Source organism: Arachis ipaensis, chromosome B3 (assembly GCF_059453495.1).
Source record: "Arachis ipaensis isolate K30076 ecotype BB chromosome B3, ASM5945349v1, whole genome shotgun sequence".
In the NCBI taxonomy this organism is placed as follows: domain Eukaryota; kingdom Viridiplantae; phylum Streptophyta; class Magnoliopsida; order Fabales; family Fabaceae; genus Arachis; species Arachis ipaensis.
In genome coordinates, this window is record NC_142438.1 from 104,947,929 (window position 1) to 104,973,489 (window position 25,561).

Sequence of the window (25,561 nt, forward strand, 5' to 3'; positions counted from 1 at the left end):
TGCCATAACCACTTTTCATATTCTTTAGAATGAAGACAAGCTACATTTTGATCCTTTAGTTCATCAAGAGTAAGTCCATACATATTATTAAAACGCTTGGCAACAAAAATCACTTCATTTGTCTTCTCATTAATAACACAGCATTCAAGTCTTTTGAAAGTCACTAGATATCCTAAATCGCACAGCTGACTTATACTCAAAAGATTGTGCTTCAAACCACATACCAAAAATACATCATCAATAAAAGTAGATTGTTCATTACCTACTTTTCCAACAGCAATAATTTTACCTTTACCATCATCTCCAAAGGTCACAAAACCTCCATCATACTTGTTTAGTTTGATGAAATAAGTTGACCTTCCAGTCATGTGCCTTGAGCATCCACTATCCATGTACCACATATCCTTTTTGTTCTTGGACGCTAGGCTAATCTGCATGAAGAGTTTCAAGTAGCCTTAGGTATCCAAATTAATTTGGATCCTTTGAAGTTAATCTATCTTGGTTGTCCAAGTGCATTGAAATCACAAACAACATTATAAATTTGGTTTCCCACAACTCTTTTTTCAATGAAACATTATGCATATGAGTGACCAAATTTTTTGCAATTAGAATAATGATTTTTTGATGCATATAGATAAAATTTAGATGAGCTACCATGCTGGAAATGATTAAATGATTGAAATTTTCTAGTTTTTGGAAGAGGTGCATATCTTTTGACAAACTGATTTTTGTTATAATTATTCCTCTTTGCAAAAGCATTTTCACCAGAATTTTTGAAAACTTTTGGGTTTTTCGAAAATGAGGTTTTGTTGTAAAAAAGTGGTTTCTTGAAAGCGACCTCATTTTTCGAAATGTATCCCAAACCTGGCCTATTTGAACTAGGTTTGGTTCTTGGTGAAGGCTCAGTTTTACTAGTGTATACTTCATCAAATTTTTCTTCAAATGTTGGAACATATCCAATACCAGATTTGATTGGTGTGGATTTAGTATTTGATGAAGAAGCCACAAATTTTATAGAGGAATCATTGAAAACTGCATCTTCCTTGGCTATATAGCCTAAACCTGATTTTTCAAATAATGGTCTTTGACTTGCAAGTAATCTGTCCAAGTTACTGGAACTTTGAGCAAATTTTGCTAAGTCACCATTCAGTCTTTTAATCATATCATTTAATCTTTCATTTTCAGCAATTAACTCATGAGAAGGATCCACAATGTGCTTTCTTTTTAATTTTTCAAGTTCAGATTTTAGAAATCTGTTTTCTTCAATGATGTCTAAAGCACATTCAGTTTCCTTCACTTTTTCTTTAAAAAAATCATTTTCACCTCTTAACACATCTCTTTCAGATCTGCATTCATTGTATTTGTCAAGCAGTTTTGAGGTGAGATCATCAATAATAGCATGTAGATCATCCATAGACAAATCAAAGTAATTTACCTCATCAAAATTTTTGTTTCCAGCCATGAAACAGTCTTTGTTTTCACCTTCAGATTCTTCTTCCTCATTGGAGTCGTTCTCGAGATCCTCCCAAGATGCCATGAGCATTCTCTTCCTTTCCTTCTTTCCTTTGTCCTTCTTTTTGAGCTTTGGACAGTTTAGCTTGAAATGTCCAGCCTCCTTGCAATGATGGCACGTCACCTTACTCAAGTCGATCTTGTGCTCCTTTGAGCTTGAACCCTTGTATTTGCCCTTGTTCTTCATCATCCTTCTAAATTTTCTAGCAAAAAACAAAAGCTCATCATCTGAAATACCATCACTAGACTCACTCTCTTTTGGTTCTATTTGAGACTTGAGGGTTATTCCCTTTTTCTTTGAGTCTGTGTTTGTGTGTGTGGTTTCATAGGCAAGGAGTTTTCCTCTCAGCTCATCATAGGTTATGGGACTTAGGTTGTTGCTCTCGGTTAGGACAGTGGCAGTGGTTTCCCATTCTTTTGTGAGGCTTCTAAGGAGTTTTCTCACCAAGGTTTGTTCTGCATAGTTTGTACCCATAGCATCAAGGTTGTTGATTATGATTGAGAATCTCTCAAACGCTTCATCAATGCTTTCTCCATCCTTCATGTTAAACATCTCGTACTCTTTTCGCAGCATATCAATCCTCGTTTCTTTGACTTGTTTAGTGCCTTTGTGTGTAACCTGGAGTTTTTCCCAGATTTCTTTGGCTATCTTGCATCTAGACACCTTCCGGTACTCTTCAAAGCTGATAGCACAGTGAAGAAGGTTGATTGCTTTAGCATTCAGCTCTATCTTCTTCTTATCATCTTCATTCCATTCATCTTCTTCTTTTGGAGTCACCACTCCATCAGCACTTGTTTTTGTTGGGATCTTGGGACCGCTCACTACAATCTTCCATATGTTGTAGTCGATGATTGGATGAAGATTCTTATCCTTTCTTTCCAGTAGGAATAGTTCTTCCCGTTAAAGAAAGGTGGCCGGTTGTTTGACTGGCCTTCAGTGAGGGTGTAGGCAACTGTGGTTGTGCCCAAGTTGTTCGCCATTGGATCTTTGCTCCAAGCGGTTAAGCTTAATTCTTGAGGCCTTAGCTCTGATACCAATTGAAGGTTGTGGTAGGCTTAGAGAAGGGGGGTTGAATTTATGCCTTTCTTTTACGTTACTGAATTGACCCTTTAAAACAACCATTGAATTCTGATTCTGTTTGAACTCAGCAGCGGAAATTTATGAGACAATTTATTTTTGTCTCATGAATACCAGAAAATAGAACTGTGCAGAGAAGAGAAAAGCTAACACCAGCATATATTCTGGTTCGGTTGCCTTGTGCTATGCAACCTACATCCAGTCTCCTCCACAACAATGGAGGAATTTCCACTATAGTTAACAATATTACATACACCAATTCCACAGGATTGACACAATCCTTTCACACTCAAGTTCTAACCTAACTTGACATTGGCTATGCTAATACCTAACTATTCACTCTTAGTGCTAACCCAACTAAGAAAGGGATACCTCATAGGTACAAGATACAAGACATGAACATACCTAAAGAAATCTGAAAATAACTCTAGGCTTTTCTCTCAAGTGTATCTCTTAGCCTTTTTCCACTCATGGCTTTTTTTTAAGCTCTCTCAATATGCCTTTTCTCTCAAGAAATTACAGAAAGATAAACATTGAAAAGTACATTACAATCTGTAAAACATGAAGGAGATTGATTTCATCAACAGCCTCTTCGCTATGTGCAAAAACAGATTCGCAAACCTCAGATTGAGTTCTTCAGTATTGGCTGAATGCTTCTTTGAAAGAAAGCATTATCCAAGTAGAGGAACTTCTTTACAGAACACAATTCTCAAACTCTGGTTTTCTCTCCTTGCTTCTGAATGAGCAGATGGTCTTCTTTTATCTCCTTACATGTTGCTGGGTTCTTCTTCCAAGGTCAACACCTTGAGCCATGAGCTTCACCAACCCACAGATTCACTTTTTTCTCATTAAACGTTAGAGTAGAAACTTTACTTCTGACTTTTTCATCTTGATCGAAAGCTATAAAGCAACAACCACAAGAGTCTTCCAATGGTAAACTTGATCTGAGCCCTTGAAAACTAATTTGGTCCCCAAGACATGTTTGAGACCGTGGATTTACAGCAGAGAGGAACAGAAATCCTCTTTTCCATATAGCTCAAAACAGAGATACAGAGAGTTGAAGATGAAGAGAAGAAAGTGTGTTGCATGTAAAAGGAAATAGGTTACGTCTAACCTAAGCTTGATTTGGTTTGGATTTTCTGATTAGACTTCTGTGTTTCAAACTTGGACTTTCTCTTTCTTGCTTCTTTGAAGATCACCTTGGTGAAGAAGCTTTCTCTTTCTCTTTCTCACTTTTCTGAGTGTGTGATTTGATTAAGACAGAGGGGAGAAGAACGTTGCTTTGGTAAAAGCAAGTGAGAGGGAATGAGGACTTCCTTGTATGAGAAGCTTGGATCAACTTGAATTGATGGACACGGGCTTGGATCGTGTTTGATTAGCTTGGCCATGTTGGTTTCTTTGGCTTCTTTCTTTGCTTTTCCTTGGGCTCTTAATTTTGTTTTCAGCCCACCATCCTTGCTGTTTGCTTTATATTCCATTTGGGCTCTTTAATTGAATTTTGGCCTGCAACAATAAATAATTTAGTAATATTCAATTTATAATTACTTAAACACAAATTATTTATTTTGCCCCAAAAATAATGTTTGTCATCACTAATTAATTTAGTTAATTTCTTAACTCAACAAAATTAATCGTAGTGAAATTTTAGTTTTTCCTCACATATTTGATTTAGTTGTGTAAAATAGATTAAGACATTTTAATTTGTCACATCACTCTGTTATTAAAAGGTCAACTTCATAGCCATGGTAGCCATTAATAACGTAGTCATACTAGAGTAAATTGCAAAAGAAAAAGTATAGAAAAACAACACACATTCCAGCCAACATAAACAACATTTTAAATAATTAATTTTAAAAATTAAATTTTAAATTAATTAGAATTAAATTTCCTAAATCCTAATTATTCAACGTAACCCTATATAAACATATACTAACATGTCACCTTTCTCTCTCATCGTGTCATTACTCTGCCGCTCAGTCGACCGTTCCTCCGCCACGACAGTGCGCCGTCTCCGCTGGTGGGAGCTCTCGCACGAGGTGGCGTCCTTTCCTCCCGGTCTTCCGCGTCGCAACTGCAGAAGAAGTTGTGTTAGACACTACGCTTGGAATGTCGGCAATACTACTGCTGTCTCGCGCAATTCTCATGCGTCGCCGCTGTTGCTGTCAAGCGTCCATCGCCCACTGCGCCACCGCCGCTACTGTTGTCTCCCACACACTGCGAGTCCCCCACTGTCTACGCAGCACCGTCGAAGATGTCGTCGCCAAACACTTCCAGCTCTTCTTCTATTTTGGATTATTCTTTTAATTAGTTTTTGAATTTTTTTTTAATTTCGAACGATTCTTTTTACTAATTTTGGATTATTCTTTTTCATCTTGGATGTTCCTTTTTTTTGTAGGGAGTTGGATTTTTTTTTAATAGTTTTAGATATATTTTTTTTAATTTTTAATATTTTTTTTGAATGCCTCTTTTTTATTAGTTTTTGAATTTTAAAATTATCGGATATTTCTTTTTTCTTAAGTTTTGGATGTTTATTTTTATTACGTTTCGGATCTTTTGAACTTTTATATTTAAAAATTTTTTAAATGATTTTAGGTTTTTTTTTTTCCCGTCACGAATGGGGAAAACCGCGATGATCAAAGCAGATGTGCGTCGCGACGGAGGGATCGGAGGTGGTCGGTGGGAAGAGGGATTAGGAGAGCGTCAATTTTGATATTGCATGGGGAAATAATTGCATTTATTTTCTTCTTCCCATTATAGTTTCTCAATATCACTTTATTACAAGTTACAAAAAAGAGGCATAGACAAAAGACGATGACCCTCATATGACAAGTAATGATGAGGTATGTGATGATAACCAAATCATGAAGGAGATATATGCTCCTGATACAGAATGAATTAAATTATAAACACGCACATGTTTGAACTTTTAACCAAAAGAAACAAAGAATTAATTCACATGAGAAAAATTGAACTAATAACAATTCAAACCACAACACCATACCTAAATGGGACACACAAGAAGGTGCTAAAAAAGCTTTAAGGATTTAAGCCGTTCGTTGGCCTCTACCTGTCTTTGATAGAACGTCTTTGAGATAGTCATAACGGCTGCGATGATAATCAATCCACAAACAAAGCTGCCTTATGGCCTCCCTCTTCTCTTCACCCAAGTCCAACATGCCATCATCTTTCTCTTTCATCTTCTTCTCCAATTCTCCAACTGTATTCCTCAGTTGAGCCATGTTCGCTGCCAGATTCGTCTTCTCTGATTCATCCTTGCTTGCTTTTGCCTCCAGCTTCTCAATCCTCTCCCTCAAAGCTAACTCTTCTTCCTTCTTATCCCGCAGCTGCTCCAGCAATTGGTGTCTCTGTGTCTGCAATTGCTCTTTTTCCTTGTTCATCTCCCTGAAACCGTTCTTTGCAACCTGAAGCTCACGAGACATGTTGGAGATAGAGTTCTCATGATTTTTACATTTATCAGAGAATTTCCAGCACACGGTTTCTATGCCAACCGTCACGCTGTTCACACACTCTTTAACACCGGCTATGATTTCCTGAAAAGCTTCATTGTTGGCAGCAAGCTTTACTGACAAAGTAGCAATCATGTCTTCAAGAGCTTTCTGCTCTTGTTGGAACTTTTCTTCAGCTTTTCTAAAGCTCTCCTCCTTCTCACTTAGCAATTGTTCTGTGACGCGTAACTTCTGATTGGAAAGACGAAGCTTAACCTCGAGCATGCGGACATTCTCAAACATAGTGTTGATTTCATCTCCTTTCTCTTCAAGGTCTCTCTTCAGATCCTCCACTGTATGCTCCAGTTCAGCCATCATCTGATTCTTAAACTCACTGCCTTCATGGAACTCACGTTCCATTTCTTCAATCTTCTTCTCAGCAACTTCAAGGCTCACCTTGCTTTCCTTCAGCCAACCTTCGATTTGTATATAACCTTCATTTAACTTCTGATAAGCATCTTCTCGTTCTTCTAATGTTCTCTGAAGATCGGTTGACTTTCCTGCTAGCTCATTCTTTTCATTCTCTATGAGTGTAAACCTTTCTGCATGTTCTTCTTTGATTTTTCCACAGTGGAGCTCCAACTCTTCTTTTAAGCCCTGCAATGAAAGCAAGTCATTTTGCAGATTATTCACTTGGGTGGTTAAGGCAGAAGCTTCGTTCTCTTTCTCATGAAATTTTTCCTGCAAAGTGGAAAACGCAAACTTCTTTTCTGCCATTGTTGTCTCCAGCGCAGTGATTGTTCCCTTCAATCCAATAATTTCCTCTCTCAGCTCGCTGTTCTCATGATCTTTAGCTCTTGCTTGCTCTTCAAGTTCACTCTTCTGGCTGTGTATAGAATCCACCTCCAACTTCAGTCCGTCATACTGCTGTGATGACTCTTGTTTCTGATTCTCCAAGGAAACCAAATCATTTTGAAGATTGTTGATTTGCTCAGTCAAATTCATTATTTGAGCTGAACTCTCTTCCTCTACCTTACGAAGTGTGTCCTGGATGACAGAAAACGCGGATCCTCTCTCTGATGATGTTTTCTCTAATTCTGCTGTTTTGTCAAGTAGCTCCAACTTCTCTTGTCTCAAATGATCAATCTCGTGGCTGTTAGTCCTTATCAGCTCATCATCTACACTTTTCTGGTTCTTCATAGTGCTCACCTCTGATTCCAGATTCCTTATCTGCATGAGTAAATTTTCGGTGTCTTCCATAAGTTTCTCTTGTTCCAGGGTTTTTTTGTCAACCTCCTCTTTCAGATTTTGCAAGTGAATTGCATACTCTGAATTCTCTTGGACTTTTTCCACTAACTGAACTTCCAAGTCAGCTTTCTGTTGTTGTAGGGACTCCACTTCGTGCTGCAACACACTCATGTTATCAGTAATGCTTTTGACTTGAGTTGATGCTTCACTGCTCTTTGAAATTATCTGCTCTTCCAGTTCATTGTTTTTTGAATGTAATGTGCTTATGTCAGTCAGCAGATTGGTTATCTGAGATGTCAAATCTAATATTTTAGAGGATGACTCCTCCTCATTATCTTCAAGTTTCTTCTTGAGGGAAAATAGTTCCTCTTCTCTTTCTTTGGACTTCATTTCAAGTTCTGAAATCTGGCTACGTAGCCCTAAATTGTGCTCTCCTAGTTCCCTTGCTTCAGTTGTGCCCCTTTTAATTTGCTCCTCCATATCTCTTTTCTGGGTTTGATGTGATTCTAGTTCTAGTGCCAGGTTTGTGACTTGTCCCTCAAGCTCCCTAATTTTATTTGAGGATTCATTCTGATGCCCTTCATGCATCTCGGTGAGGATTGAAACTTCCCTTTCCTTCTCATCATGTTTCTCCTTTAACTGACTCAACTCATCTACAAGTTCTTGAATTCTTCTGTGAGAAAGCTGAACCTCATCAGAAGCCTGTGAAATTGTCAATTTCAATGATTCAGTTTCTTCCTCACTGACTCTCAGGTTGTTGTTGACCTTTGTCATTTCCTCATCTGCATGCTCTAACTGCTGTTTTAGAATGGAAATTTCCCCTGTCATAACTTGTAATTCTTTCTCAAGCAAGAATTTCTCATCCTTCAGTTGATCAACTGTCGTTCTCAGGTCATCCGTAATCTTCTTTTCCTCGACAATCTGCTGGATAGCTGTGTCCTTCTCCAGTGTCAAACTATCTTTTTCTGTCTTCAAGTCCTCCAATCTTTGACTCAGCTCAGCTTCTGTCTTACCAGCAACATTCAGTTGATTTTTTAGTTCAGCATTCTCATCCAAAAGTTTTGATCTTTGAGTACTCGATGCTTCAGCATCGGTTTTCAAATCCATGTTTATTTTGTCTACTTCTTCTATTTTGCTCAATGCTGCAACATGTTCCTCCTTTAACTGACTCAATTCGTCTACAAGTTCTTGAATTCTTCTGTGAGAAAGCTGGACCTCATCAGAAGCCTGTGAAAGTTTCAATTTCAATGATTCATTTTCTTCCTGAGTTTCTCTCAGGTTGTTGTTGACCTTTGTCATTTCCTCATCTGCATGCTCTAACTGCTGTTTTAGAATGAAAATTTCCCCTGTCACGACTTGTAATTCTTTCTCAAGAGAGAATTTCGCATCCTTCAGTTGATCAACTGTGGTTCTCAGGTCATCTGTAATCTTCTTTTCCTCAACAATCTGCTGGATAGCTGTCTCCTTCGCCGATGTCAAACTATCTTTTTCTGTCTTCAAGTCCTCCAATCTTTGACTCAGGTCAGCTTCTGTCTTACCAGCAACGTCCAGTTGATTTTTTAGTTCAGCATTTTCATCCAAAAGTTTTGATCTTTGAATACTCGATGCTTCAGCATCAGATTTCAAATCCATGTTTATTTTCTCTGCTTCTTCTATCTTGCTCAATGCTGCAACATATTTCGAGTTAAGATCCTCCTTCTCTTCATGAGTACTTGTCAACCTCCGGTTTAATTCAGCAACTTCCACACTAGCCATTTCAAGTTCTTGCTTTAAGCCTTCAATTATCTTTTGAAAGTCACTTTCCAGCTGTCCATTTTTTCTGACTTTGTCTCTTGAAGAATAATCTGAATCTGAGTCTGAACTGGACGATGAGCTCTCATTTTCTCCTTGCTTGCCATGAATCTTTTTCCTTAACTCACCTGTCAAATGATCATATCGTGCATAGAGCGATTGGTACTGATTGTGGAAATCCTCAATCAGTTCAACAAGTGGTTCCTTCTTAGATTGCTCTAAAGGGGGGCCATCCTCTTCAAGGTTGTCATCTTTAATAAGTTTCAATATCCTTTTCACTTTGTCATCAATTTCTGTAGGAAAAAAAAGAGCAGCAAAACACGAAATCATTTGTTTAATCATTACAAGGTGATTGATAAGTCGTGGAAAATTATTTATCATTATCATTGTGATGTCATGGTGGCAGCTGAGCTTTTAATCTTGGGATAGAAATTGTACCTGTTTTAGCTCCCTGCAGTTGCTCTTCTTTCTCAGGGTCAACATGACTTCCAAACAAAGATTTTATAGACTCTCTAAAGCGATGTTTCACCATCTTCTCTATGGATCTTCAACTTATCAGCAATCACGCACGCATCAACATAATCTGCTCCCCATGATCCCAAAAAGTCAGGAACTGAAAAAATTAACACTTTTTTTAGCACTATTTTCTTCATCCTTAAATTTGCAGGTAATTACCATCTGTAAGGAATTTCTAAGTACACATCATTAACAAGATTAACGCAGATTATCGCTACTATTTTATTCTAAGGGGGGGGGGGGGGGGGAGGAGAAAAAGTTACGTATAGCAACTAAAAAATGTAGAAAGTATTGTCGAAAATTGTGGTTTATTATTGCTGTCATTACAGAAAGAGTACATATTCTTTTCTGGTCGGTCTGAGCTTTCATCAGCGCTTTTCCATAAAGAAATTTGTAGTCCGTATAGTTTATATGTCATCAAAGAAGATGGTGGAAAGCAATAGTAGATGTGTGCCACACAAATGGGATTTATTAATCGATTTGATATGATATTATTATATATAGCCGTCAGGAAAATGCAAAGGCAACACTTTTTAACGAGAGATAAATGATCATAAAATATGGGGAATGATTATAACGGTGTCTCATCGCAACAAGGACATAGTACATACAATTTCGTAGAACTCGAATCAATCCAGTAACAAAATCAATATTCCGTTCCACTATTGAAATCGAGGGTAATTACTAATCATGAGAATAATTGGCCGTATAGTGATGTAAAAATAGAGAAACAAAGGAAAGGGATACGTGAAAAAGATATCTGGATTCTCCATTGATAAGTGAAGAAAGATGCAATTGTCATCATCAATTAACCAATACTTGATTCTCTCAGCTTTTCGGAGATTGCAATAAACGTACCGTCAAACCACCATTTTACGCTATCAGGATTAAAATTCAATTATTGAATGCGGAATAATTAAACTAAGCATAAATAATTAACTCAAGAAAATTATTAAAATTATAGAGAAGGAAACAGAGACACTTGAAGTAGGCGCCAAGAACTAACAATCGTGCGCCACGTCAACAACCCCGGGAATCTTCGCCAGAAGCTGAGTCGGATTCAGATGAGAGAGTATGAGACAGCTCACGAACAACCGGGATCATGCCTCGGGTTTTTTTTTTTTTTTGGTAACAATTTTTTTTGTCATTATTTAACAACAAAAACGAAATACCTTTGTAAATTGTAGATTTGTAATTTACCGAAAGATGACCGGATAAAACAAGAAATGATAATTGCAAATCTTAATCTCTAAATCACAATTTCGACAAATAAGTTAGGTACCTGAGGTACAGGGTCAGTATTCTTTCTACTCTTGAGAATCGTCTTGTTGAACTCCTCAAATGCAAAACTGCAGCAGCTGAAAGTGAAAGAAAAGTATTCAGAGCTAATTGATCTTGGACCTGTATTTGCAGCTTTAGAAGTAATACGATCAAATTCAATGAATTCATATATCACTAACAGCAAGAGTTCTTTCTTAGTTCTGACTAAGAAAAAAGATATACTAAGAGCAGAATTTTCAACGATCGTCATCATATAGAAAAGGAAAATCGATAGCAAAGTAAACTATTCGGATTGTTCAGGGAGAATTACAGGAAGAACAAGTAAAGATGAGAAAACGAGAGAAGTAAATTGAAGCATGCATGATATCAGTCTTAGAGCATAGGAAGTTGATCGGATCGAATCCGAAAGCTGAAACGATTCGGGAGAACCACGCAGAATCAGAAAGAAGAAAGGAACAACAGAAGGAATACCTACCTGTGAAAGACGAAGAGAGGATGAAGCAGAGAATCGATGCTTAGAAAGAATCGAAAAGAAAGGAAGAGGAGTGAATGAGTGAGAACGTTCTTCAATTAATGCGAGAGAGAGAGAGACAGGGAGGCTAAGCTTGAGTTTTATTTTCTGACACATGATGAATGAATAAATAAATAAATAAATGAAAAAAAAATAGTGGCATGAAAAGTGGCTTTGTTTGGATTAGAGCGCTGAAAAGGAACGCCAGCATTTTGCACCTTCAAATTTCGGGGATGGAATCTTTGGAATGTATTTTCAGATGTATGTCCCTCTCGTTCTATTTTTATTACATGCACTGCCACGCGATTTCTCGCGCCTCATTAGGCTGGCCACTTCTGTCCTGTTTCGTGCGAGAGAATCCAATCAGACTCCAATCACACTATTGGCCTCTTGGATTATTACTGTCTACTGTTGCCAAGAAAGGTTACAGAAACTTTTAGTAAATAAATAACACGTACCCAAAAGATTCTAGGTGTTAACGGTTAACCATTTAAAGAATTGTTTACGATTCATAAGATATGGTAGCGTTATCGATTAGATACGTAATTAACCATACCATACAAATGTAATGGAATTAATTAAGATTATAACTCGTATACAATTTAACAGTTCTGTTATATATCTAAGTGTGTATTTAAATAAAAGTAATTTTATAAAATTAATTTTGAGTAAAAATAAATTTATATTAACATAATTTATATTTAATAATTTTATATTAAAATTAATTTTAATAAAATAAATATTATTTAAATAATATCAGTTAAAATTATTTTTAAATAAATAATTATTAAAAAATATAATATTAAATTATAATATTATTTTTTTAAATATATTTAATTTTTTTTATATTTTTTTAGTATGGTTTTTATATAATATTTTTTTAGTATTCTATTTTAGTATATTATAATTTTTTATTATTATAATAAAATTTAATATTTATTTATTAAATTAAAAATAATATATAAAAATTGATAAAATATATTTTATATTAAAAAAATAATATATAAATAAATTAATAATTTTTTTTAGTATTTTTTATAAATATTCTTAGTAATATTATTTTTATTACTATTTTGGATTCAGCTTTTTATTATTACTTATAGTTAATTTTTATTTAATTTATCATTTCTAATAAGAAGAATAATACATATTACAAAAATTAGAATAATAAACCGTGCACAAGAATTACAATAATAAATTTTATCATGTCAAATAAAAAAATATTCTATAATTTTTTTAGTACCTTTAGTATTTTTTATTTAGTATTATTTTGGATTACAAATTTTTATTATTTATGACTCTATTGTGATGTATGATCAGTTTTTTATTTACTTTATTTTTTTAATAGGATCACTAATTCATATTACAATAAAATTACAATAAGAAATTCAATAAAAAATAAAAAATTAAAATATGAAAGAGAGTACTAAAATAATAAAAAATAATTAAAATATTTACGTCTAGAAGTGGTTGCAACAAATCTAAAAATTCTTATTGAGAAAACTATTAAAACCAACAAGGACTAGAAAAATCAAATATAAACGCATGTTAAGTGAACGCAGAAGTTACTTCAAGTGAACGAGCGTATTTAGGATGAAAAATCAACATCTGCTTTCAGAGTAGAAAAAGTTACCAAATACAAAAAGACAGTGTTCAAAAGATTTAAATGCACTAAAATTTTTACACTAAAATTTTGCTACAAAGACATAAAAATCTCTTCTTTAATACTACATTTTTTTACTTCTTATTATTTTTCTTTCTATCTATCTTTCTTTTGTTCTGTTGAACTTAGTTCTTTGTTTAGAAGCATTGCTTCTCATATTAGATTTAAATGAATATGTCTATACTATATTACAATCATATTTAGTTGAATGAATGAAGGTTCTTACTTATTGGATTGAATTCTTAGTAGAAACAAAAATAGCACCGAAAGAGAATCAATAATGTCATTTACCAATAAAAAGGAGACGACGTATCTGATATATAAAATAACACATAAAATTTTAAACAATAATACCGAAATGTCTTCACTCTAAAATCAAAATGTTTTCACTTTAATACCGAAATTTTCAACAAAATAATATGATAAAATTAAGAACTTATTTCATGAAGACTTGAGTTGTATATTCACAAATTTTAATAAGAAAAGAGAATAAGTAAAAAAATTTGTAGATAACGCAGCGAAATTAAGTAGAACAAGTACAAAAATTCGAAAGAGAATAGAACAGTAGTATTTACGTATAAGAAGAAGACGTATTTGATATATAAAACAACAAATAAATTTCTAAAGAATAACACTAAAATATTTTCACTCTAACATCGAAATTTTCAACTAAATGATATGATAGAACTAAGAATTTATTTCATGAAGACTTGACTTGCAGAGTCATAAATTTTGATAGAAAAAAATACGTGAATAAATTTGTAAATAACACAGCAAAAATAAGCATAACAAATGCAAAAATTAGATAAAGAATAAACAATATTATTTTTGTATAAGATGAAGATGAAGAAGGAAAAGGAGGAAAAAAAAGGGAAGAAAAATTCAAATAAAAAAAAAAGAAGGAGTATGAGGTGGTAGTAGTGATGATAGTGACGATAATGACAATAACAACAAAAAAAAGATGAAAAAAAGAAAAAATGAAAAAAAAAAGTAATAGCAGAAAATAGGTAAGAGCATGCGTGTAAAATATAAAACTCGTTAATCACTTGGTTGAATTTAATTAACTATTTTATTTAATCGGGGAGTTTTTCTCATAACTTAACTAGGATGATTTAGATTTTAAATAATAGAAATAACAAAATATATATTGTCTAGATTATATGTAATAAAATATATTTTAGGAAAAAAAATATTGTGCCAACCCTTCTCGTATTTTTCTTATGCTTGTATAGATAAATTTAAGAAAATATTCATTCAAATGAAAAAAAAAAAGGAGTATGAGATGGTAGTAGTAATGATAGTGACGATAATGACAATAACAAAAGAAAAAAGATGAAAAAAAGAAAAAAAATAATAGCAGAAAATAGGTAAGAGCATGCGTGTAAAATATAAAACTCGTTAATCATTTGGTTGAATTTAATTAACTATTTTATTTCATCGGGGAGTTTTTCTCATAACTTAATTAGGATGATTTAGATTTTAAATAATAGAAATAACAAAATATATATATTGTCTAGATTATATGTAATAAAATATATTTTAGGAAAAAAAATATTGTGCCCTCGTATTTATTTTTCTTATGCTTGTATAGATAAATTTAAGAAAATATTCATTGTAATTAAGAATCAGTCACCATAATAAATTATTGCCTATTTAAGATATATTATTATTATTGTGATTATTATTATAATTAAATTTTGTAAATCTATATTATACTTAACAGCATAATCTTTACAGCAGGCTATTATTTACGTGTCATTTCGATGCTTTATTATTTATTTTTATTCTTCGTTTGAATTATTCTTTACATTCAATCAATTTTAACATTTAAGTTCATCCAAATGATTTAGAGTCACGCGCTTCTTTTCCTCATTTTTTCTCTCTCCTGGCACTTCTTTTTCTTCTTCTTCTTCTTTCAAATTCACGCATGCATGTCTTCTTTGTTATCACCAACAACACCACCTCTTCTTCCTTCTTTTCTCATTTGAATTTTTTTTCCTTCTTTTTTCTTTTCCTCCTCCATCATCATTATCATCATAATCATCATCGTTATCGTTATCATTATCTTCTTCTTATACATATTGTCGTTATCGTTGTCGTCGTTATTATTATTATTATTGTTATTGTTGAATTTTTGCCATGTCGATGATATTGTCTGATCCAAAATTGATTCTCGATGTGTTTTTGTTCATGATTCAGTCTTATTTGTGTGATTGTTTTTTAACTGAGTTAATTGTGTCACAATTGTTATGTAATTTCGGTTTATTTTTGAGTTAATTGTTTTGCAATCCATTATGTAATTTCGGTTCATTTCTGAGTAAATTAAGGTGCATTTGGACTCGTTATCCTACACAATTCAAAACTCTTTCTCCGCTTTCTCCTCATCTTCTATCGCTTCTTTTTCTTTTTCATCTTTTTCTTTTTCATCTTTTTCTTCTTCATCTTCACCTTCATATTTCATTTTCTCAAAATTCTTTTCGATTTATTCTCTTAAGAGGAATAAAACCAAGAAAAAGAGAAGGAAATATCAAATAAAAAAGAAGAAGAAACATATTAATGACGTTGTCTAATCCAAAATTGATTTTGGATGTGTTTTTGTTCATGATTTAGTCTTGTTTGTGTGCTTGTTTTCGAACTGAGTTTATGTGTCACGATCATTATGGTAAATTTCGGTTCATTTCTGAGTTAATTGTGTTGCAATTGTAATGTAATTTCGGTTCATTTTGGAGTTAATTGTGTTGGAATCCATTATGTACTTTCGGTTCATTTCTGAATTAATTCTGTCACAGTCATTATATAATTTCGGTTCCTTTCTGAGTGAATTGAGGTGCATTTGGACTCGTTGTCCTGCACAATTCAAAACTCTTTCTCCTCTTCCTCCTCATCTTCTACTGCTTCTTCATCTTCTTTTTCTTATTTTATTTTCTCAAAATTCTTCTTGATTTACTCAAATTTAACACAATTTCTGAGTTCTGGAGATCCTTTACCATTGTTCTCTACTTTTCTTTCTTTTTGAGTTAATTGTGTCACAATCACTATGTAATTCCGGTTTATTTTTGAGTTAATTGTGTCGCAATTGTTATATAATTTCAGTTCATTTCTGAGTTAATTGTGTCACAATTATTATATAATTTCTTTCTTTTTGAGTTAATTGTGTCACAATCATTATGTAATTTTGATTCATTTCTGAGTTAATTGTGTCGCAATCAATTAGGTGATTTCGGTTCATTTCTGAGTTAATTGTGTCACAATTATTATATAATTTTGGTTCATTTCTAAGTGAAATAAGCTGCATTTGAACTCGTTGTCCTACACGATTAAAAACTCTTTCTCCTCATCTTTTACTGCTTCTTCTTCTTCTTTTTCATCTTTTTCTTCTTTATTTTCTCCTTCTTATTTTATTTTCTCAAAATTCTTCTTGATTTACTCAAATTTAACACGATTTTTGAGTTCTGCAGATTCTTTACCATTGTTCTCTGCTTCTCTTTCTTTTTGAGTTAATTGTGTCGCAATCATTATATAATTTCGATTCATTTTTGAGTGAATTAAATTGTATTTGAACTCGTTGTTCTGCTCAATTCAAAATTATTTCTCCTCACCTTCTACTGCAATAACAGCAGCAACAAAAGAATGATGATGAGGAGAAAACACGCAAAGAAAAAGGAGGAGGAGGAGGAGGAGGAGGAGGAGGAGGAGGAGGAAGAAGAAGAAGATAACGACGACAATAACGTAAAGCCCCGTGAACGTAAATGACTTGTTTGGAAGTGTGCGTGTAATCACGCTCTTTTTAATGAGAGTGATTTTTGTTGATGTGTAGCAGATTTGTTTTCGTTATGCATTTATCTATCCATTCTACGTTTTATTAATATGGTCAATAAAGCCGCATTTGTTTACGGACACGAAATATTAAGATAAAGATAAAGAGACACAAAATTATATTTGATAGATAAGATATGAATAAAGATATTATGTTCTGAGATACTGAATTTGTATAATTTGTGTTCATTCTGATAAAAATGATATAGAAATGCTAACAAGAGACACAGCTTATTTTTTATGTTTTATTATTTTTGTTAATTTTTTATAATTATATTTATTATTATATTTTTCTTCTCAAATTTTTTGAATGAAAATAACTGAAAATAAATTAGCTTTTTATAATTTGTTCTAGTTTACCACTAAATAAAATACAATAATACTCATTTTTGTATTTTTTTTATCCTTTGTATCTTATTTTTATTATTAAATTGATAAATTTTTTATTTTTTTAGCGTGTTTGAAAAATTTCTAATAGTAAAAATAAAAGTACTAAAAAAATAAAAAATAAAACATCTTTTTTTAGAAGTTACAATTTACATCTTTTTTTAAAAGATTTTTTTCCTTAAAAAATGTTTCACATGATAAATCACAACGAAAAAATGGCTTAATACAGACAGATTTACAGACAGATTTAGTCTATATTACAGACGAATTTTTGGTTACCGACAGATTTTGTCCCTCTGGAAAAGCCTCGTCGAAAATTATTTTACCAATGAATTTTTTCCATCGAAAAATTACGGACGGATTTTTAAAAAATTACGAACGGATTTTTACCAGTTACCGACGGATTTTCCCTCTGTAAATTCTCCATCCATTTCCCGAATACGACGAACTTTCTGACGGATTTTCCGTTGGTAATTACAGACAGATTTTTCGTCTGTAATTACAGACGGATTTTCCCGCAAATTTTCTGTCTGTAATTTGAACCTTGAAAAATTATCTCACACTCTGATTACAGACAGAAAATCCGTCTGTAAATCCGTCACTAAGCTAAAATAGAATTTTTTTTATTTTTTCAATTACAAAATAAACTTGTTTTCATACAAAATAAATATAAATTTAATACAAATTTGTATCTAATTTGTATTCGAATATTTATAATATTACAAAAAATAAACAAATTCATCGTATTATAAAACTAAAAGAAAATTATTATAAACAAGCAAGTCAATATAATTCAAAACATAAACAAAGTGTATTATCAACTATAATCCTCAGTATATTGTTCAACCATACTAAATTTTACACAAACATATATTACAGAAAGATTAACTGAATTCTTTCTCAAAAAATGGACATGAATCAGCATCCATCAGCCATATGTGCATGAATTCTTCTTGAACCTGATAGGTTTTGATTCAGAAGAGTTGATCACCAAAGGGAAAGTAATTTCCTTATGGTGCTTTGTTCTTACTAGTTTCTCCACCACATTCCCTCTTGAACGAATCTCAAGGTCCATAGCATCCTTATTCCCATTAGATTCCTCAACAGCAGCTTCTTCTGAATCACATCCACTTCTGTTGGATTAGAATCTAGTTCATTGTAAACAGAATCATTAAATTCTAATTTTGACATGCCTTTCTCCATGGAAATTGATTATGAATATACTGATGAGGGCAAGAGACACCAGTCACCTAATTGCCAATTTGCATGAGCAAAATAGGACAACAATTTTAAGTTCTTTGGACTTTGCTCTTCATCTGGTGTAGTATAACTAATAGAAGATTAGTGTAATAGAATCAGCTATGAAGTTATAACAAAAAGAGAAACTCCACAATAACAATACAATTTTGATGAATTGCATTTGACTAAGCAGTGATGGCAGGGATGGCAGTCGACAGAGTTTCCTATTCCTACTGATATTTCTCAAGGCAGTGATGGCAGTCGACAAAGTTAGCAAACACTAAATAAAGCAAATTAAAACCAAAGCATTACAAACATCTATGAGATTACCTATAGCCAGAAACCAATATCTTGAGTGAGTGTGCTTGGAGCTATGCATAAATGCTATTACTGGAATAGCTAGAGGAAGAGTCAACTGGAATATCATGCAATATAATTTCTGCAACCAACTAGAAGACAGAATTCAGACGAAAACTGGGATACTGTTTCAGCACCTTGACTTGAAGAATGAATTCAAATACAGAAACATCAATTTTAAAGTATGTAAGGAAAAGAAGAACTAACCGTTCATAAACTACACAAAGAAAGGCAGGAAAAATGAGCGCAAACAGGCAAAACAACCCGATCCTCTGGCCAAATCTCTCAACAACCAATGCATAAAAAGTGAAGAAAGACTGCAAGAAAAAGATTTGATTTTTTTTTGGGGGGGGGGGGGGGGAGATAGATAAAAGTGAAAGGTTTGAATAAGGGCAAGAAAAAGTGAAGGTTAAATAGAGAGAGGATATGGTATCTTTACAAGAAAGAAAAAGATTAAATGCCAAACTAACATATATATAATCTTGGTGTGTGGGTGATTTTGAATAGTTTCATGATGCATATACCTGATGGATATCTCCCATGAAATGAGAAAGGAATAGAAGAGCTTGAGTGAGGTTATCTGATAAATAATTCATACCATATCAGTAAAATGTTTAGAACAATGATGCATATGGTAGGCTATATAGATCCCAAGATGAATATTCACTGAAGAAAGAACATAAGAAATCTGTCACATGCAAAAAGAAAAGGGGGTTTCTTTTGGTACGGAAGTGGAAGGCACTAGAGAATTGACCTTATAATAATTGTCGACTATAACTTTTCTTTTTCATTTAACTTCATTTGCTGATGTCACTTTCAGTGCATGTAAATTAATCTAAACATTTATAAACTAAAAAGGGGGTTGTATAGAGTGCATACTATAAGACATGTCAGAGCCTTCAGCAGCAAAAACAAAAATAAGCGTTGAGAAGAATTCTGCAAATGCTGCTCTAATTGCATCAGGCTGAGCAACCTCTCTAGGAGACCCAATTGCAATTCTTTGGACTGCCATCAATTCATGTGGGAACAACGAAGGATCCACATCCTCTTCTGCCCAACTATGGCACAGAATGAGAAAAAGATAATGTTAATACAGCTCAATTTTAACATATGATGCAATCTTACTCCAGTTAAGTTAATTAATCAAAACCAGTTTCAAAGTTTTATATTCTGTTTTTGTTCAATGATTGAAGTTTTACACTAGGAAAAAGCTAGATACAGATAGAGAGAGAGAGAGAGAGTAGCATACCCAGAAACACCATCAGCAATAGCAAGAACTCCCCCATTATAGTTGCTGACAAGCAAAGCATCTTCCCCACCTCTATCAACCTTAAGAAAAAGAACAGGACTTCAGAAAGTGAGAGGGACATGGGAAATGATAGAATAAATTCCATCTAATGCCACCATCTTGTGTTGGTTTTCTTCCCTTTAATTTGGGAGGAATAAGATTCAATGCAAAATGCTAATTTCTTTCCCCCCAACAAAATTAGTATATTCCATTGCTATATCAAAAAAATAGAATGAAAAATTACTCCATTTTAATAACAAAAATATCAAAACAATGGAACAGAACAATTATATGATTATACCACTCTACTCCATTCCATTCCCTTGCTTTCCTCTCCATCTTATTTCATTCTATTAGCTTCCATTAATTACCAATCCAAACATAAATATGACATGGGTTTATCAGAATTTAGCACTCTTAGTACCTTGTCTGAATGAGGAAGGAGGCAAGACCCAACAAAAAATGAACAAAGAAACCTTTGTTTAAGAAAGGCCCAACAAGTCTAAAACCATGAAAGAGAATCAGATAAGATATAGTTTGGTCAGTAGCTGACCGAATTGCAGGGTTGAGCTCATAAGTAGAAGAAGAAGAACAAGGAAGCAACAGTCTTTCCTTCTTTTTGGCAGTTTCATCAATACCACCAGATATAGAAGAATGAAGGAGTGGTTGAGAGTGAAGAATGATTTCAGCCCTCAATATGGGAATTGCCATTGCTTCTTTCTTCCTCTCCTTCACACACTGCCACTGCCATGAATTGTGAAAATGAACGTTTATCGCTTACGATAAAAGAAACAAAATTACAAAGTATGATATAAATGTTAAACAAAATTACAAAGTATGAATGTTTATCCATATTGAAGAACTACTAAACTAAACAATCAAGAAATTTTTCTTGGTCTCGTTAGGAACCTGAGCAAGGGAGGCAGCACTTCAATTGCTTAATTAAACTACTAAACTAAACAAAGTATGAATGCTTATCCTTAATTGATCTGATCATCACTTCAATTATCTCCTTCTTACCATATTTGCTACCACTCCTCCTTCAAAATTCTCTTTGTTTCTTCTCTAATGTAAACAAATCATTTTATCCTTCAAATTTTAGGGACATACATAACTCTGTTCTGGTTTTAAGATTTTTGCTAATTATTAAAAAGAAAAAAGAAAAGAAAGAATTGCTTGTTTGTCACCTGATCTGGAAAGGCTGAATGGAAAACCAATTCTTTCTGAATGGTGGCATGTCCCATCACCAGCACCATCCAATTCATCAGTTTGAAACCGCTTCAATGCAAACAACATGGCTTCATCATCATTCATCAACAAAATAATGTTGTAAATTGCTCACCTGAGAATAATAATCACCAAAACCAAGATTCCTTCTACAACAACAACAACAACATCGATCGTAACAACCTTCAATTTGACTCCTCAGCTTTTTGCTCAATGGTTTCATCTCCATCAACAGCAGCACCGAATTTCAACATGATCCAAAACGACAATAGTTTCGTCATAAGAGAACTCATCGGAAAATTAGGAACAATTGGAGGAAGCTCCGCTGAGATCTCGCCACATTCTCGTCATAAGAGAACTCATCAGAAAATTAGGAACAAAGAAAATGGAATCGAGAAAAAGAAAAGGCTTACAGCGACGATGTCAGGGTCACACCAGGGAAGCTGGTCTTTGCCGGAGAAGAAGTTACCAACGGAGTCAGCTATCATTCCGAGCTTCGCCATTCAACAATAACCACCGAGTTGAGCTGAGTTTCACGAATCGCTGCAGACGCGACGAGAGCGGTGGCGGAGGGAGCCCGTGCGACGCAAGGGATGACAGAGAGAGATCCTGCAACGCGAGCGGCGGCGACAGCGGAGGAAGAAGCTGGTGCGACGGAGAGAAGAAGCAACTTGGTGACGGAGAGAGGAACAAGCTCATTTAATTTGTGTGGAGTGTGAATGGAGCTCAATAGGCTGGTGATAAAATTAGGGAAACTCAATATTTTCGACGAAAAATTTTAAATTATAGACGGATTTTTTGCTTGTAATAATTCAATAAAACGCAGCGTTTTTGTTCATTTAATTATAGATAGATTTTTCGTATGTACTATTTCTCACAAAAAAAATTAATTTTTTCGACAAAATTATCGACGAATTTTCTTTTCCGTCTGTAATTTATGCTAATTCATTTTTTTTGTTTTCCGACAAAAAATTTCTCTAAAATTCCGTCTGTATTTCCATGGGATAAAATCCGTCGGAAATATCCGTCTATAATAACAAATTTTCTAGTAGTGAACGAACAAAAAGTACTTTTATTTTATTTTATCCAAACATAATTAATAAATAAAAAAAAATCTTTTTACATAAAATATCCAAATATAAAATTACTTTTATTTTTATAAAAGATCTTTTAAAAAATATCATTTAAAAAAAATTCAAAAATAACACCTAAACAAATCCAATATCTTATCTTATTTATTTTCAAATATCTTGTCTTATCTCTCTTCAGAACTAAACGCAATCTAAAATATTAAATGTTCTCTAAGTCCTTTCAAGCAACTATTGTCAATTATTAAAAATAATTATTTAATAATTTAATGAGTAATCAAGAAATCATAGGATTAATACATAAATGATAAATACTAAGTTTAATATTTCACTATGATAATAATTAAATTAAATCTATATTATACTTAATAGCACAATTTTGCAGCAGGTCATTATTTACGTGTCATCTTAATGCTTTGCCATTTTTTCTCCGCTCCTGTTCTATCTATCTATATCTATTCTACTTATTAATGTGGTTAACAAAACATTGAATTCCTCTAAGTCGTCTATCCAAACAATTGTTGTCAATTATTAAAAATAATTATTTAATAATTTAATGAGTAATCAATAAAATAATTGAATTAATACATAAATGATAAATTATAAGTTTAAATATTTCACTTATGATAATAATTAAATAACTAGATAACTATAAAATAAAATGACAAAATTTATAAATAAATGTTGATAAATTATTCTCTTCGTCAATATATTTTACTTAAGTTATCAAATCTAATTGTTATGGCGTGTAACTTTGTATTTTTCTTACAAACATTATATATATTTTGATGTTTACAATGTAATAACTAATAACGTAAGATATAAGTATAAAATGATCTATCTTTTATAATTATTACGGAATATAATTTAATCAGTTGGGTTATACATTTAAGCAATTTTTTATTTAAATTCATCTAAATAGGCCTAAAATAAAAAAAAAACTCAATCTCATTAAATGAACGTGTATTACACACGCTAAACTCCTTTTTCAAAACGTTACCAATTCATTCGCGTCTTGAATATGAAACAACGTTCCTTCTTCACACTCAAAACTACTACCGGAGAATTTCAAATTTCTCTCAAAATCTCTCAAACCACGTTTGTAACTGCTATTTCGAGTGAAGCTTTTGAAAAAAAGAAGAAAAAACAAACAAAAATAACAACACAAACTTCACAAGTTATGAGAAAAACTACTCTTATTATGTGTATTTAATTTCTCGCAAATCTCGCATTTCTCCTAGTTCAATTTTAGGTTTAGTATATTGAGTTGGTTAGTTTAGTAGATCAACTTATTCTGATTCCATTTTTTTCCGTAACTAGGGCATACGAATGGAAAATGAGTTGTTATTTTCTTTCTCTAATATATAATTTGGTTCATCACTTACTTTAATTGACTTCATTTGCATGCAAAAATGTTTTTCTTGCTGATTTAATGTTTATCACGTTTTATTCAAACATGAATAGAAATCGGGTCATTGGAGTTGGTAATTTATATTCACTTGATTGTTAAGTGCTCACTTGAATTCATTTGCATGCATAAATGATTTGAAATGTGATTTCTTGCTGATTTAATGTTTATCACATTTTATTCAATATATAAATAGAAATTAGTTCATTAGAGTTGGTGATTTACATTCACTTGATTAAGTGTTTACTTGAGTTCATATGCATGCAGAAATATTTTTCTTGATGATAATTTAATGTTTATCACGTTTTATTCAAACATGAATACCGAAAATATTATTAAAGTAAAACCATTGTATAATACTAAATGAACCGAATACTGTCCATTATATAAATTCAAATTCAAACACCTGCCTGCAGGATGAACCAAAAATATAAATCAAAACAAAAACAATGTACAATACTAAATGAACCGAACATTATATATATATATATATATATATATATATAATTGAATTCAAAACACATGCATCTAGACTTTAGACATTATCAATTCAATTTAATTTAATTCACTTCAGATCAGAATACCTGCGTCCATTCAATTCGATTCAATTCAATTTAGCAATTTCATTCCATTCAATTCAATTCAAAATTGAATAATCCAAACCTCGTCCACTTGATTCGATTCAGAAGAATAATCCAAATCGCTCTCATTCAACTGATTTGAAGTTGAATAATTCATTGTTACAGATCGAAGAAGAAAACGAAGAAGAATAGCAGGAAGATAAACCTGATGCAGATCGAAGAAGAAAACAAAAACAACAACGAGGAGCAGAGAAGAAAACGAAGGAGAACGACGAGAGTAGAGAGGAAGGATGAGAGCAGAGAAGAATAAAGAAGAAAATTGCAATGCAGATCAAAAAAAGTTTACGTTGAAGAAGAAGCTTTATGTAATTACGTTAATAGGGGGAGAGGGGGTTCGTGTGTTTTTCAAATAACATGGAGGGAGGGGCGCGTGAATGCAAAATTACTTGGATGACTTGATTAGGATTGTTGCATGAATGTGGAGCATTATTGTAATTTAATATACTAAGAGAAAAAAAAAGCTTTAATTAAGAATCATTATTATTACATAGTTGTATAATCTTAATTTTAATTCTTTATTTAAAAAACTAGATAGCATGAAGTAATATATTTTTATTAAGAATCTCAGAAGAAGAAAGTATAATTCTTTCTATCTTTCCATCTCTTGGTTAACCCTTAGAATATGGTTTAATTGTCAAACTCTAACTTGTTACCATTATTATAATGAACTAGAGTGAGACCCGCGCAATACGCGGAGAGATAGATTATTTATACTATATAATATGTTTTAATAAATGTTATATTAAAAATATTTTAGAAAACATATTATAAATATATTTTGAATTTATTTATTTTTAAAAAAGATATAGGTTATTTATATTAGAGTTATACAAAACTGTATTTTCATTTTTTTTCGTTTTTTGATTTGCATTAATGGCTACACTTTGTCTTTTCTTGCGGTTTTTTTGTTTGTAAATAATTAAAAAAATAAATGAATGAGAATGAAAAATATATAAAAATGTTATATTAAATTTAAAAAATTTTTGACAATTAGTATGAGAGATTAAGAAATGAAGAGTAGTAAGAGTCTTAATATGTATAAGTTGTAGAATTTGAATATTTGT

The 25,561-nt window shown here is 32.6% G+C and overlaps 2 protein-coding genes across 10 annotated transcripts; both read right to left on the bottom strand.

The window, feature by feature from the left end:
* Positions 1 to 5,294: 5,294 nt before the first annotated feature.
* On the bottom strand, positions 5,295 to 11,576 carry CIP1 (COP1-interactive protein 1). 2 transcript variants are annotated; one of them, XM_016333932.3, is made up of 4 exons: positions 11,348 to 11,576; positions 10,874 to 10,949; positions 9,514 to 9,688; positions 5,295 to 9,368 (listed from the first exon to the last, which is right to left on the bottom strand). In XM_016333932.3, the coding sequence occupies exons 3-4, from the start codon at positions 9,605 to 9,607 to the stop codon at positions 5,635 to 5,637; spliced, it is 3,828 nt and encodes a 1,275-aa protein (XP_016189418.1). In that variant the 5' UTR covers positions 9,608 to 9,688; positions 10,874 to 10,949; positions 11,348 to 11,576; the 3' UTR covers positions 5,295 to 5,634. The 2 variants fall into 2 exon arrangements, with proteins under 2 accessions (XP_016189418.1, XP_016189419.1); XM_016333933.3 differs by having other exon boundaries at positions 9,514 to 9,658; positions 11,348 to 11,503.
* A 6,462-nt stretch (positions 11,577 to 18,038) lies between these two features.
* Positions 18,039 to 22,118, bottom strand: LOC107630716 (uncharacterized). 8 transcript variants are annotated; one of them, XM_088509145.1, is made up of 9 exons: positions 21,493 to 22,061; positions 21,321 to 21,411; positions 20,558 to 20,635; positions 20,095 to 20,174; positions 19,725 to 19,903; positions 19,370 to 19,425; positions 19,053 to 19,162; positions 18,819 to 18,937; positions 18,039 to 18,365 (listed from the first exon to the last, which is right to left on the bottom strand). In XM_088509145.1, exons 2-9 carry the CDS (start codon positions 21,396 to 21,398, stop codon positions 18,178 to 18,180), a joined length of 888 nt encoding a protein of 295 aa, XP_088365271.1. In that variant the 5' UTR covers positions 21,399 to 21,411; positions 21,493 to 22,061; the 3' UTR covers positions 18,039 to 18,177. The 8 variants fall into 8 exon arrangements, with proteins under 8 accessions (XP_088365271.1, XP_088365267.1, XP_088365270.1 ...); XM_088509141.1 differs by lacking the exon at positions 20,558 to 20,635 and adding an exon at positions 18,500 to 18,565 and having other exon boundaries at positions 18,039 to 18,397; positions 21,493 to 21,773; XM_088509144.1 differs by lacking the exon at positions 20,558 to 20,635 and having other exon boundaries at positions 18,039 to 18,397; positions 21,493 to 22,118.
* Positions 22,119 to 25,561: the final 3,443 nt, after the last annotated feature.